General features: G+C 42.3%; 1 protein-coding gene across 2 annotated transcripts in view; it reads right to left on the reverse strand.

Moving 5' to 3' along the window:
* Window positions 1–1,950: 1,950 nt before the first annotated feature.
* Window positions 1,951–15,023, reverse strand: part of LOC103467219 (uncharacterized) — a 14,719-nt gene continuing 1,646 nt past the window's right edge. The window contains exons 2-9 of one of the 2 annotated variants that reach the window (XM_008413392.3): window positions 10,163–10,257; window positions 9,745–9,826; window positions 8,560–8,920; window positions 7,850–7,924; window positions 5,950–7,046; window positions 4,057–4,886; window positions 3,688–3,924; window positions 1,951–3,532 (exon numbers count right to left, since the gene is read on the reverse strand). In XM_008413392.3, coding sequence (XP_008411614.1) covers window positions 3,279–3,532; window positions 3,688–3,924; window positions 4,057–4,886; window positions 5,950–7,046; window positions 7,850–7,924; window positions 8,560–8,920; window positions 9,745–9,826; window positions 10,163–10,257 — 3,031 coding nt within the window. In that variant the 3' untranslated portion in view covers window positions 1,951–3,278. Of the gene's footprint in view, window positions 3,533–3,687; window positions 3,925–4,056; window positions 4,887–5,949; window positions 7,047–7,849; window positions 7,925–8,559; window positions 8,924–9,744; window positions 9,827–10,162; window positions 10,258–15,023 lie in introns of both variants that reach the window. The other variant, XM_008413381.3, reaches the window with a different exon arrangement.

Here is a 15,023-nt window from a genome sequence, read left to right on the forward strand (position 1 = left end):
TTTATAATTTCAAGCAAACTTTGCACGTCGAGCTTTTTTACAGTCGAAGACGTGTCGAAACCTTTTCAGCTTTCAGAAGGAATTTGAATTAGGAGACATTTCTGCATGAAGGCAAATCTCTGCAGGCAAAAAAGCCGTCTCCACATTTTACTTTAATTTCAAGGTTTGACATCTGCTGATGAGTTGAAAAGTTTCAAGGAAAAGTAGAAAAAAATCACTTATTTGAAATTTGGATGTCAATATTCTGACAGTGGAAAATTCCCTGTGAAAAAGTCCCTGTAAAACTCAGTTTAAAAAAAAAAAAAAAATATATATATATATATATATATATATATATATATATATATATATATATATATATATATGCTATGAATCATTTCAAAACCTTTCCACGTATGTGATATATACGCCATATAGATGGAGGAAAACTAGGATGTTGAGAAAAAGTTACTATAGTGGTGTCACACTCCAGTCAAATAAATATGTCGAAACACCTGCAAAGGTTTCCTGGGCCTCTCTGGTCAAGTATCTGTCTCTCTGTCTGGGTCAGTAGGACACAATCATTGGGACGTCTGCTGACTGGACAGATGTCCAGAAGACAGTTATTGATACGAGAATAAGCCACAAAAGGTTTAGAGCATCATAAATCTGATTTTATAACGATATAATTAATTAACTGCTTAGACAAAATACATGTCAGTGACTTTCGCTGTTTAGTTTATGGTACAATACCTCCCTCTAGTGTTTACAGTAATAACTGCATCTGGGCGACAGCGGGCGGGTGCGTTTAGAAGTCTGAATATGGACCAGTAAGTTTTAACAAAACATTTTACCTTATCTAAACTTTATTAGCATTGTTTTTAATGTGCCGAACAGTGGAACACAAGGCTGAAAATGTTAGCTAATTTGCTCATGATTTAAAGGTATATTATGCATATAATTTTGTGTTTTGAGGCAACCAGTTGCTTTTCTGTGAATTATTTTTTCTTGATAAAATCACTGATGGATTTGGTTGCCAACCTTGAGATGTTCTCTGCATGTCTTACTTCAACCCGCTTCTTGCTTTTCTAATTTGGTGCCTTTTTGATTAAATGAGCCTTTAAGAGTAACTTGCTCATATTTTCAGCTGGAACAATAAGTAAAAAGCTCAAAACAGCTCAACCTGGGACAAACAAGACTGGAGTGAAAATGCAGATTTTTCTGCCACTACAAATAGAAAGTTGGATGTAGGTGGAGTTTTTTTTTTTTTTAAATCCAAAACTACTTGTTAAAAAGAACTGCAGCATCAATTAAGGGCATCTTAATTGGTTGTTATGGTGAACAAGTGACCATAACAACCTTTTGGCAGCGTCCAAAGAGTGGCACATAATTCAGGGATGGTGAAAACTTAACACAGCATCAAAGTGGTTGATGCATTCAGTGACCTCAGCACAGCAAGTCATGAAAATCTGTTAAATAAACACGCCTTTTCAAAGTGCTACTGAAGGCATGTTCTTGTTCACGTTGCTGAAAAACAAAACCAAGAAAATGGGAAGAAATCGGCCCAAACATTTTAGGAAACTGTGTGGCTTCAGTAGGGCCACACAGATTGATCCCTTTTCTAAACGCCTATTTCGTTCATTTCATTAAAATGTTGTACATTTATTGAGCAAAAGAAGATATAAATACTATATTAAAAGTGATTTTAACTTATTTCTGGCTCACATGGCAAAAGACTTGAGGTTTGTGATGGTAGGACAGATTACATGTGGTTCTCGCCGTGGTCTTCTTTCTTCATTAAAAGCACTGGGAACTTTGACGAGCGTAATTAAATCTTAGAAATACCAAGAGAGCTCAGCAATATGTTGAAACTTGACCAACATCAGCCGATACCGATACTAGAGATATCGTGCAACCCTAATTTAGGCACAAAGAAACAATTTCCAGTCAAATAAATACCCACAACACAAATGAAGCTTTAACTTGTTATAAGATTTATATAAAAGAAAAAAACATAACACAATAGCCAGGTCATGTCATACAATGTGTTTTTCCTTTGATTCTCTGAGGAGTATTTACAAAACAGGCTTATTTACACACAGCATGAACTCAGAAGTGGACAGGAAAAACTACGAAACAGCAACTCGAGCAACCAGTTAGCATATTGGTAATATATTCATTATGTACAAGTGTAACTGGCCAGTCTGGAGCATTACAAGAGGAAAGATATTCTGAAAAAGACTGAAATAACTTCAAGTATCTGATGTGAGGTTTTAGAGGAGGTTTTAGTCTGACAAGACACGAATTAGGAGCAAAAGCAAAAATCTGGTGGAGCAAAAGGACAGGAGGAGCTCTAGGGAGGACTGCAGACGATACAATAAGTTTTCTTTTCTCCAATAAATTCCCCAACACTAACATTAACACAACCAAAGGAAAACCTCTTTACACATATAATGATAACTTGTTGGCCTATAGCACCTTCTTGAGGCTTTAAAAAAAACCAAAACGATTCTGCAACAAGCAGAAAAATAAAGCAAATTAAGTTGCTCAGGGCAGCAACACAACTTCAGACAGATTGAAAAGCAGACAAAAGACAACTGGCTTTCACAGCAGTTTAAAACTTTTTGGACTTTATGAAGCCGTTAACTCTATAACAACCAAACTCTTAGCTCCATGCTGATGAAATGTTAGGTTTTCTTTGGGGTGGGGGTGCTAACTTCAGAAATGTTGTACCTTGTGTGCCATTAAAAGTCCAAATATCACTTAAACCATAGCAAGAATTGCACAGTCAATTGTCTGAAAAGAAGAACTAGCTTATCTTAGGAGAAATCTTAGTTAAAAACGATGAGCACACGCAATGTCCTATAAACGTCTCCCATTGTTCTGAAGACTAATGCTACTTCACAAAGTCTGTTTAACACTGTAGTGATCAGCTGCCCTTCTTTGTTTACACATCTCTATAGTGTATGTATTCTGGATAGACGAAATTACATCCTTCTACACGAATGCAGCCAGGAAGTGGCGGACGCTGCGATCCACTTCCACTGTTCTTCATCCAAGCAGCGCTGCAGCTTTCAGAGTATGACCATCATACTCACTCTAGTGTTAAGACCTTAAAACTGAGCAGAAGAATTTTTTTTTCTCTTGTAAAACAAAAAGGTCCACTCTCAGAGAGTTTAGTGAAATAAGGACTCTCCAAATGTATCCGTTTTAAGGAAAGCAGGCCAACATTTGATAAGATTGGCTGCTCTGAATTTAAAATAAAAATAAAAAAAGCACCCCGGCTCTCCTGCTTTCTCTCAGCAGACGGTGAGCGGCTGTGGTTGGCCTTCACGCCGCTGGTTTTTCTTCAGCAGCTGAATCCGGTTGTGACAGTAGAACTTGACCGCTCGCCAGTCACGGTGGTTGTTGACCAACAGGGGGCACTGCTGCAGGCAGCGTTCGCAGTCGGCCTTCGCGGGGACACGGAGCTCGTTGATGTTTTTGGTTAGATGCTCTTCAACTGCTGCACGCTCCGCCTCGGACCAGGGGCGCTTCAGGACCCCTCGCTTCCCTGCAGTGTGGGAGAGAGAGAAAATACTGTAGATTAAAAGCAATATCTTTGTTATTGGGCAAAGAGGGTTTTTGAATTGAAAATGTTGCTGATTTTGTCTGCATCTTTGGATTCACTAAAATGTTGCTGAGTGTAACAGCAGTGACGAGGCTAACCTGAGCCTCTCCTGCGGTTTGCAGGTGCAGGAGGTGTCGGAGGCGGGAGGGCAGGATGGACGTTCTTGATCTTCTTGGGCCGCCCCACCCGGCCATTGTTTTTGCCCTTCCTGACGTAAAGCAAGGTGGGTGGAGGGCTCAGAGCAGGGGCCGGTGGGGTCACCACAGGCTTCTCCTTCACATGTTCCCCATCCGAGTCTCCCTCCGAGAAGGAGTCCGCAGAGTTTCCTGACAACACTGGAAATCAAATTTGGAATCAGAACCAGACTCAGTATGGACTTAAAATCATTAAAATATAATATCACCCAAAAATCTTCTCCTAGGAAGGAACAATAAAACACTCGTCATGTTTCTGTTCATTCGTCTCACCGTCCAGCTCCAGGCAGATGTGGTTCAGGCTCATCCCTCTGAACAGAACGCCATCTCTCTCCCCACACAGCACCACTCGGCCCACTCTGCCCATCAAGCCCGGGTCTTGGCCGATTCCGGTGCAGATCTGCGTCACGTGGTACTCCCTCTCCAGGAAGTGCTCCAGCCGCTCCACAGCTCCGCCTCCTGGTTGCCCTGGCTCCTCTCCCTCCCCCAGCAGCAGCAGCTGGGTCAGGATGGCCACCTGGCGGCGGACCCTGGTCTGCGTCAAGGCCCTGGGGTTGCGGGTGCCGCTGGAGCGAGCCAGGCTACGGAGGAGGTCGGTGCCGCGCAAAGGGGTGGCGGGAGAGTGGTAGGGGCGGGCAAAGATGTACGGGTTGGCGGGGTCCACCCCGACGTCATGACGGGTCTGCAGGAGCAGCTCCAGACAGGGCTCGCAGTGGGGGGGGAGGATGAGCGGCTGGACGCGCCCGCGCTTCCCCTGGACCCCGACTCTAGGCAGGTGGGGAAGAACTAGTCGCTCAAACGGAGAGAGGGTAGCCTCCAGCGGGGTGAGAGCCGGGGGGGCACCAGGAGGGACGGGGAGAGGGCACTGAGGGGTGACGCGAACGCGATACTCGGCGATGGTCAACTTGGAGACCTCGCACTCGCGTCTTCGGTTGTACAGGATGAGGAGAGCCAGGCTGGAGTGGCAGAGCAGGCGCCAGGCCTCGGCGGACTGCAGCTGCCGGGACAGAGACAGGAACGCAGAGTGCTGGAGCCGACGGAGGTACAGGACCAGAGAGGACAGAGAGGACAGGAGGGGCAGCATGTGGTGACGGCCTGAACCACTGCAAGACACAGAGGATGACACTTTTCATCCCCAAGGTTTCAGTAACAACAGTGGCAGTCATACGCTTATGTTTGTAGTTATAACGAACATGAATGTCATTAATTTTGGACTTTTAATGTTTCATTTAAATCATTTCTTTTCCCAGGTCCTTAGCCTGAGTTAGCTAGATTTTCCTTTTATTTTATTGTTTGATACAAAAAACATCAAAACAACCTACGGCCTGCATCAATTAGCTATGTACATAGTCATAGCTAATTCGCAACACTTCCCATGTCCCAAGTCTCACATCAATGACAGAAAAGTCAGATAAAATACAACATGACCGTCCTGACTGCAGACAATTTCAAAATGCGCATCAGATTCAACTCCACTTATGGAAGTGGCATAAATCAGATTTTTTTTTTCTGGGTGAAAAATACTGGAACTTCTTGAAAACGTAATGAGGACTAAAAATAAAAAAATAAAAAAATAAATAAATAAATAAATAAATAAATAAATAAATAAATAAATAAATAAATAAATAAATAAAAAGAGAAATGGGGTTTGGGTCGCATTTTCCTGCAGTGTGAACCCAGCCTAACTTCACTGAGGACAATAAGACTGATTTTCAAGTTTCTTCTTGGATGATCTTGAACATCTCAACCAAAATTTCATCATTGATGATTGTTTGGGTTAGATGAGCAAAGTTGGGTGTTCAACAAGACAAAACACTAAAAAATAGTTTATGAATGAATAAAGTGGCTGAGACTAAGCTCCTTCAGTGACCTGAGCCTAAACCCCTGTGTAACTTGATGGATTAGGCTTAAAAGTCGGGTTTTTCCAGAAAACCACCTGATTTAAATGAGCTCTAATAACTTAAAAAAAATAGTAGTCCAGCCAGAACTGTCCCAGAAGCTTGTTGATGGTGTATGGTTATTTATTTATACATTAGTGAGGATGAACATATTAATTTGTAAATATAATTGTGAAGCCATGTGGATTAGAGAAAATAAATGCTAACAGATGAAGAAGCTGCATGGTAACGAAGGTCATTCAACTTGCTTAAAGAAGAAACCAATTACCTCAGCAACTCCTTTTCTTTTTCCTCCGTCCCACTGTCATCCTCAATTTCCATGATTCCATTTACATCATTCTCGTCCTCCTCTTCATCCTCCTCTTTTTTTGGTGCTGCTATTTTTTTGGCTGTTTTGCTGTTGAAGGACTGAGGGCACACCAGCTCCAATTCCTCCTTATCTTTTGACTTCTTCATGTCCACTACATCCACATTCTCCATGTCCTCCTCTTCCTCCGTTCTTTTTTCTTTCTTTAATCTCCTCACCCCTCCTTTCCTGGACTGTGTCACCGCCACAGGTGGGGGGCTCCTCTTTAGGACGGACACTGCCACTGCGTTCTGCCCACGCGGGGGAGTTAGGACGGGACTGAGAACGGGACTGGTGGAGCTTCTCCCGGGGGAGCCATGGGATTGGTCCGCAGAGGTGAGAGAGGGCGGGGACATGGACAGGTCCTGGACACTGCTAGGTCCTCTGACCTGGGAGAACTTGGAGTGGTTCTCTGTGTGAGCGTGCAGTGAAGCAGAGTTCGTGCCGTGCGCATGCATACGCGGCATCTGTGTGTAGCGCTCGACGAGGGCGGAGCACACGTCGGGCTGGTGGGCGTGGTGTTTGTCCAGGTGGCGGCCCAGCGAGCGGAAGTGGCGTCCGCAGTGTTCACAGGTTTGGCGTGTGGAGTCGGTGGACACTCCATCTCTTGGGACATTTGCGGTGAGATTTCCCCCGTTTCCAGAATCCAAACAGGTCGGAGTTTTGAATTCGGGTTTGGTCGAGCTTGAGGAGGGAAAGGAAGATGAGCAGCCAGGAGACGGGGACGAAGGTAGGGGACGGTTATGATGTGGGACGCTGGAGGGGGAGACAGGAGAAGGGCGTCTGGGCGGGGTCCGATGGGGGATCTTTTTCTTGGAAGGAGTGCCACGACGCTTCTTCCGCCGGCGAAGTGCACGACCACGGGGGCTGGAGTTGTCTTCATCCGCAGCATCTGAGTCGCTAGCGTCAGAGTGAGAGACGGGAGAGGACGATGGGGAGAGGGACCAGGACGGGGTGACAAACTCCTGCTGCTGCTGCTGCCGATGCTGCTGGGCGGTCAGAGAGAGGGGCTCGTCTTCCTGGAGCGAAAAGATGCAAATGTCAAGGTAACGTTAGAATAGCAATGATAAAAAATAACATGAAGTCCTTACAAGTTCATAAGAAAAATACACATCTATTATGCATTGCCAAAATTATTTATTTTAGATGAAAAATATGCATATGTACTAAAGTATACATTTCAGACAATTAAAAACAGACAAAACAAAATTTGGTGAAAAATAATAAAATAAAAACAAACATCATTTATATTTGTTTACTTTGTGGATTAAGTTGTTTAATGTAAATCTTCAACAACACTTGAATTGTGTTAAGTTACTTTATTTGTACGCCAATGTGTTACGGCTTGTGGCCTTTATCAGAGTCAAAAAACATAAAAGGAATTACATCTCACATAAAAAAGTTAATGAAATTGGCTCTTTATTATTAAAAGCCTTTGCAAAATTGTCCAAACATACTCATTACATATTAAGAAATATATTAAAGCCATTTTTGTCTTTAGACACATATTTTAACAACAAACAGTTCGCACACAAGATTTATTCTCAGACTGCATTTTGTTTTGTTTTTTCTGACATGTTTTAGAAGAGTGTTCCCTTGACAAGAGTTTAAGGATGCAAATCCGGTTCTCTTATGTCTGGCTCTGATTCTTATAGAGCTTGGAACTGGACTGGGATGAAGACTTTCACTTCAGTCGCAGAAAAACCTTAATTGCATAAATAAATAAAACGGTTTATATCCCACAAACAATATATGATGTGCAAAATCCAGTCAGACAGATATTATAAATGTCTGAATGTGTAAACAGGAGACATTGTTTTACCTTTTTCATATTGTTGCTATTTTCAGAGTCTGAGTTACACTCCGGTTGCGCTGGAGACACAGTTGCACGGAAACCCTGAGGAACGCATAAAACTCAGATTAAACCAGCAGCAGGCACAACGCTCATTAATATTTAGCATTACAATCAGCCTCAGCTGCCACTCAGAGAGCAGGAAAACATTCCACATTAGTAAAATAAACTAAAAAAAAAAAGAAAGAGATATTGTCTGAAACAAGCTTTAAATATCAGACGGCTGAGAAACAAAGCCAGATTAAACTAAGAGGCCTGCATGCAATAAAATAATGTGTTCGAGCTCATCAACCATCCTGAAACTTTATTTTCGCTGTTTCACAACTTCTTAAACAGTTTCTGGTGTCATTTGGCGGAAAATATTCATCCAATTTAATGGGGCCCATCACAGCAACAAATGTCATGTTATAACCATGGTTACTGTTGCTACAGCACTATAGGTAGAAGGAGAGCTGGAGCTCTGTCATCGCTATGGCAACCATATGCCTTGTTTAGCAGAAGGCGGGTGATTGTGAGTGTGTGTGAGTGTTATCAGTAGTGTGAGAACAAACATATGTTTGTCTGACGTCAGATATTTCTTGCGTCTGCTTTTACAGAAACGAAGACGACACACTGAAACAGCAAAGGGGATGAGTGGGATAACTCCACACAAGGACTAATCAAAAATATATTTGTCTCACTAGATTCTCTCCCCACTCGGTCAGGCTGTAGTCGACGGTGATCTCCTCTCCCTTGGTGATGTCTCGGATGGCGATAACGACCAGGCGCACCTGGCTACCACAGTGGACCTCCCTGATGCGGCAGTTGGGGGATGGAGGGTAGGACATGGCTGTCGGAGCCGGCGCCGAGGCAGTGGGAGCAGCTGGAGCTGTGGAAGCTGGGGTCAGAGTCGGGCCCTGAGCCGAAGCTGTGGTGGCTGGGGCCGGAGCGGGCACAGGGGTCAGCGTCGGGGCTGAGGAAACAGTGGGAGGCTGAGCCGGAGTGGACGCTGAGCTGACCTTGGATCCAGGGGAGACCTTATCTCGAGTCTGCTCTGGTGGACTGCTGGAAAGACAAAGGATTAAATGATGAAAAGAGGAAAAAAAACAAAAAAGCAACATGCACCCCTCAGCAATATCCTGCCAAATCACTGGTGTTGTCATTTAATCAAAAAACGATTAAGCATTTTAAAACAAAAATAAATAAATGCAGCTGAAGAAGTCTGTTACATACTGGGATATCTGGTTTACTAAAACATATCGTAGTTTGTGACTCACATGCTACTGTGTTTCTGATTTTAATCAGAGCAACATTGCCCCACACATCATGCAATGCCTTGCAAAAGCATTCTAAATGATGTTTTTACACTTTGTAAAATTAATCCTGTTCAATAAATTAGATTATGCATTCAGGTTAAAAATACCTTTTGAAAATATTCTTTGAGCAGGTATTAAAAATACCTGCTTAAATAGCATTACCAATAGCATTACCATCTACATCACCAAATAGGTTTTTTTTAATGGGTCTGATGTAATATTTAAATTTTAAATGTCATGTTTTCTGGACATTTAAAAATATTTAGAACTTGAATTTAGGAGTATTAGACTAAAGGAGTCTAAATAGAAATCAGCTTTTAAAAAATCTGCTTTTAAAAATACAGATTTTCCAACCAAACACACACTTCAGCTTCAAGTCAGCTTGATTATGTGGATGAAATCAAGACCTGAAGGGTTGGTGGCAGCCAAGGAGTGTGACTCAAATGTGCAGAGCTTAAATTAAGAAGTCCTCAAGTAATCGGGTAAAAATCAGCAATAGTCGATCATTTTCTAAAAACTTGAGTTTTCTAAAATGCCAGTTAAAACAGGAGCAGATCAACGCGAGCTCACCAGGTGTGATGAGCAGGGTGTGTGACGTAGGAAGGTACGTCCAGTGAGGGACGTTTACTCTCTCCTCCCTCCTTTCGATCACCTGAGAGTACAGCAATGGTATGTGGACGAGGATTACACACCAGGGACACACACACACACACAGATACACACACATGAACACAAGGGTCACAACCTCATCTCTTGCAGTGCACACAGGCACAGATGCACATATGTAGTCAGATACACACATCCAAACATGACCAGAAGTAGGTCAGTCACATACTCACAGTCCGCCCCCACAATAATTGCACACACACAGACAGATGCACATGCAGACAGCGCTCAAACATACACACAATTCCAGCTAATGGCTGGAAGAACATGACATGCAGAATGTACAAGAGAGACACACACACACACACATATATATACATACCTGGGCTGATGCTTTGCTCAGGCACGCTCTCTTCCTCTGTGTGTGTTACAAAGACCTTCACAGGTGTCCCTTTTCTTTTCCTTCCACAGCCACGCCTGCAGAACACATGAAAGAAAACTCCCAATTATCATTTAATCAGCCACGCTTCACGTCAGTCAGAGAGGGCCACCAGTTTTTACCTTAGTTTGAATGTGCTTCCATTTACTTTCAACTTTTTGCCGATATACCTGAACCCCCCCCACGGTGGGACATGAAAGGGTTTTCTATTCTATTAAATCAATGCAAACAAACGAGTAAATGCTGCACGACTCACCAAGATAAAAACTAGATGTAGTCCACCAAGAGACGGGGTCATTTGGATCTCTCAAGTTTTTCGCTCTGTGGGATCGCACTGCGTGCGCTTTTACAAGATTTTTTTGTGTGGTTTCGGAAAGTGAGATCTAATGGGATAAACCCCCCTGAGCCTCTACGTTGGCTCAACATTTGCCGCGCTTCCGCCTGAGCGTCGCGCCAAGATCGCAGGAGAGTTAAATAAAATTCAGCGACACACCTACAGTCAAAGTTCCTTGATGAATCAGTTGAGAGTCATCAAGACACACTGTTCTATATTTTTTTCTTTTTATTAGAAGAACTATAAGTTTGTTTTTGTAATAACTGAGTGCACCCAGATCTTTAAAGCTTATAAATAAATAAAAAGGACTCTGCTCCAACTTTCACCACATTCTACATCAAAAATGACATCCTCCTCAGTGGAGTTGTCCTGAGTTTGATTCCCGGTCTCGGGGCATTTGCTGCACATCTTTGCCTTCTCTCTTCATCCTTTCTCCTCTCAAATTACTGTTCAATAAAAGGCCACTAGTACAAAAAAATCTTTTAAAAAAAACAAAAACAATATCCTGTGATTTACTCCAAATCGTTAACAAAGTATGATGACTTCCGGGCACAGAACGTTGCCTCTTGTGTGCGCCCAGAGCGGACAAGTCAGATTATCTCCTTCAGAATAAGTCCATGTCAAAACAGCAACGCTTAGAAGAGCCAAACTGATCCTGCCTCTGAAGAATCTGAGCTGGTTCTGCGACCACAAATCTCAGCTTTGTTTTCCCCATCAGTCTGTTTTCCCTCACATGACACTGGAGTCTTTTGAAAGTAGGCCATGGGAAGATCCTGCTTTGGATTTGATCAGTACTGTCCATGTTAATATGTCAATCGATGCGCCTTTCGCACACAAACAAGAGCTGGTGGTAAAAAAAAAAGCTAAATAGTTTCGATAGAAAACTTAAGCGATGGACTGAGAATAGAGGGCAAAAACGAATAAAGAGATGCATAGTGAGCAGACATTAACATTTTGATTGAGCCAGTCCACTCCCACTTACATTTGTGACACTGTGTGCAAACTTCAGAGTGTTTAAGAGGGTACAACTTCATATAGGTTCATGGTTTTTCTTTGAAAATGTTTAATCTACAGCAAATACACAAATGTCAATTTTGAGGGGAAAAAAAGAACATTAATAAAAGCTGATTGAAGATTCAAAAACTTAGCTTAGACTCTTTAATTCGGATTTCTTTTTACAAACTGTAATTTTAACAGCATTCACAATGTTCCTTTCTAGCCTTGAGTCATCAATAATTATACATATCAGTATCAAAAGTCACTTAGGTTTGAGAATTTTCACTCTCGAGGTAAAGTGACTTTTGATACCGATTCACCAATTTATCAAAACGCCTCTAATGAGGGAAAGAAAAGATCATAACTGATAGAGTACAAAACAAGAGGACAAAATGTCTAGCACCTACTAAAGTATAGCTCTGTTGTAGCAGTGAATGGCAGGCTAATAATAGGAAATCACTTTTACACCTTTGAATGTAAAAATAGATACAAACTGGTGCATGGTGTGTAAAAAAACATTGCAAATTATTTTTTATGAAATAACCAAAACTCCATAAGAACAAAAAAAAGTCAAATCACTGGTCAGGAGCAGGGAGGCTGAAAACCACTAGAATTTGCACACCGCCATTCTCTGGGTGGATCTATAATTGTAGTATTCGATTTATCACACAAGACTGTTTAATGGTCGAAATGTCATGATACGGCACAGATACTGAGAATTTAATTTAATGATGATAAAATGACTTTCCTGAAACAGATTATACATAAAACCAAGGTCTAAAAGGTTGATATGAACAGTTATTCTACAATGAAACACATTGAGGTCAACATGTCTGGGTCTTACAACAGATTCTAAACTCACAGAAGTCTCAATCACCACCGTCAGTTAGCGCTCCATGTGTAGCTAAAACAGCTTGCCTGTCTGAAAATTAATCTGAATAGTCAGTTAACAGAGCAGACATTGCTGCTTTACGCTCAGAACCCTGAAGAGTAGTAGCGAAGATGTAGTACAAGTTCACAGATCTCAAGATCAAAAGGAATTTCAGTGTCTCGACTTGTACGCTTCAACTGTTGGATCATGTCACAAAGTTGTAGTTAGGGCTGGTAAGAACAGAAATCTGTCTTTGTTGATGACTTGTAAAGATTAATGACTCAAATTCAATTCTTTAATTCTTCTCATTTTATCCCAATATTTGTTGTAGAACTTGATAAATTAGCACCTTTAATTGCAATAATTGTCTTTTAAATCCTTCAACAATTTTTTATTAAACACCCAATTATTACATATTAGTCTCGAGCTTAATAAATAATAATAATTATTACTAAAACCATTTTTTAAGAGACCAGAACATTAAATAAATCTCTCATTCAGTGATTTATTTATTCAAGATAACTGAATACAAGCCAATAATCTATTATTGGCTTGTGTTTCATATATATATATATATATATATATATATATATATATATATATATAAACACCCAACACAGGAAAACTCGGATTGGTGCATTTCAACATACAGGATACAGAAATATTGTCAAACCAACTCTAATACTTACACTTCAGATATTTTCAGTACAATAATGTTTACGCTATTACTCACACTATGTAAGCAGTTTTCTTCTTAGAAAAACACACAAAGTTTATGTTTGCTAGAATATTTTGGGTCTGTTCACTTCAATAAGTTTCAATAAGTTTTCTCAAACTTTCTTGCTGACCAAATCTGTCTCACCACCGCTTCCTGACTGAGCTGACCCCTTAACATCTCTCTCCATACGTCTCTCGTTCTGTCTCACCCTCTCCATCGATTCTCTCCATCTTCCCTCCCTGAACAGTTCTCTCCCTTCTAAACAACACACACACACACACACACACACACACACACACACACACACGCACGCTCGCGCGCGCACAAACACACAGCTCCCCTCCCACAAACCAACATGCACGCACAAATACGCAAACAAAAAAAGTGCATACTCTAGACCCACATAGAGACACGCAGAGCTCACACAGGCCACATGTGCACACGCAACAAACATCTCTCTCACTCCCCCTCCCTGCAGGAACACGCATACGCTGAGGCACACAAACAAGCGCTAACTAACTCTCTCCAACACACACACACACACACACACACACTCCCCCTCCCTCTCAGGGTAACAGGCACGCAAACACACTGACTGACACACACACACTTACAGTACACACAAATATCCTCTCTGTAGCCAAGCTCACATGCGTGCGCACACACACACGCAATCCTCCCCCTGCCTCTAAAGCTCTCTCACACACACACACACACACACACACACACACACACACACACACACACACACTCAAATAACCAGGCCCACAGTCTCATGTTCCATCTCTCTTTTTCACTCATTCACACACAGAAACACACACACTCTCTCACAGTCATGCATGTCTGCCACAACATATTCTCTTCTCCACTTTCTGACACACACACACACACACACACACACACACACACACACACACACACACACACACACACACACACACACACACACACACACACACACTCAATCCACCAAACAAGTTATTCCTCCTTTAGCCACCAACAAGCAAACTGAATGTGCTGCTGGATAAAAAGATACACACACGCAACCTCTTGTCATGCAACTGTTCCTGCTGCTTGCTCCACATACATTTGGACTGCACACAAAAACTCAGTAAGCCTCATGTATACTCCGTCCTTCACACACACACACGCACGCATGCATGCAACTCTCAATAATAACACACATACAAACAGCCCCCCCATCTCACATATACCATACCACCCACACAAAGATACTTTTCCTTTGAGCATGCATGCATACACACACACTGTCCTTTCCTCTTTCATAAACAAAGTAGATGCATAAACACTTTCCTTCCCTCCGTACAACACTCGCACACACACTGCCCTTGTCTAGGAGCTGCACACACATTCGCCCATGCACACTTAAACACACATACACACAAACCTTGTGTCTGTCTCCCCCATGACACACACCCCTCCCATTCTTACTGACTGCAGAACAAACACACACACACACCCACACACGCACACACGCAACTCTTCTTCCAGAGCAAATACACAAACACAGAAACAGACAGCATATGCACAAGCTACACACACACACACCATCTTTCTGCTTTAAAAGCTTGCATGTATGCATGCTAGTTATTGGACATGTGCGTGTGTGTGCACGCGCACACACACACACACATCCTCATGTCCTCACCCCCGTCCCTCCTCTTTCCCTCCTTCTCACTCTCTTAAGCGCACACACACACACAGCGATCTCACTCTGCAACACACACACCCATCTTCTCTTGCTCTTTGGTAACACACATGCTCAACCTGCTCTCCCCAGCTCATCATACACACCTCTCAGTTTCTTAAAGACAGACGCCAGGTTTGCTCTCAGGACAACCTAACCCAAAAACACCCAACACAC

The sequence above is a fragment of the Poecilia reticulata genome, chromosome 1 (genome assembly GCF_904066995.2).
Source record: "Poecilia reticulata chromosome 1, P_reticulata-male-v2, whole genome shotgun sequence".
Taxonomy (NCBI): Eukaryota; Metazoa; Chordata; class Actinopteri; order Cyprinodontiformes; family Poeciliidae; genus Poecilia; species Poecilia reticulata.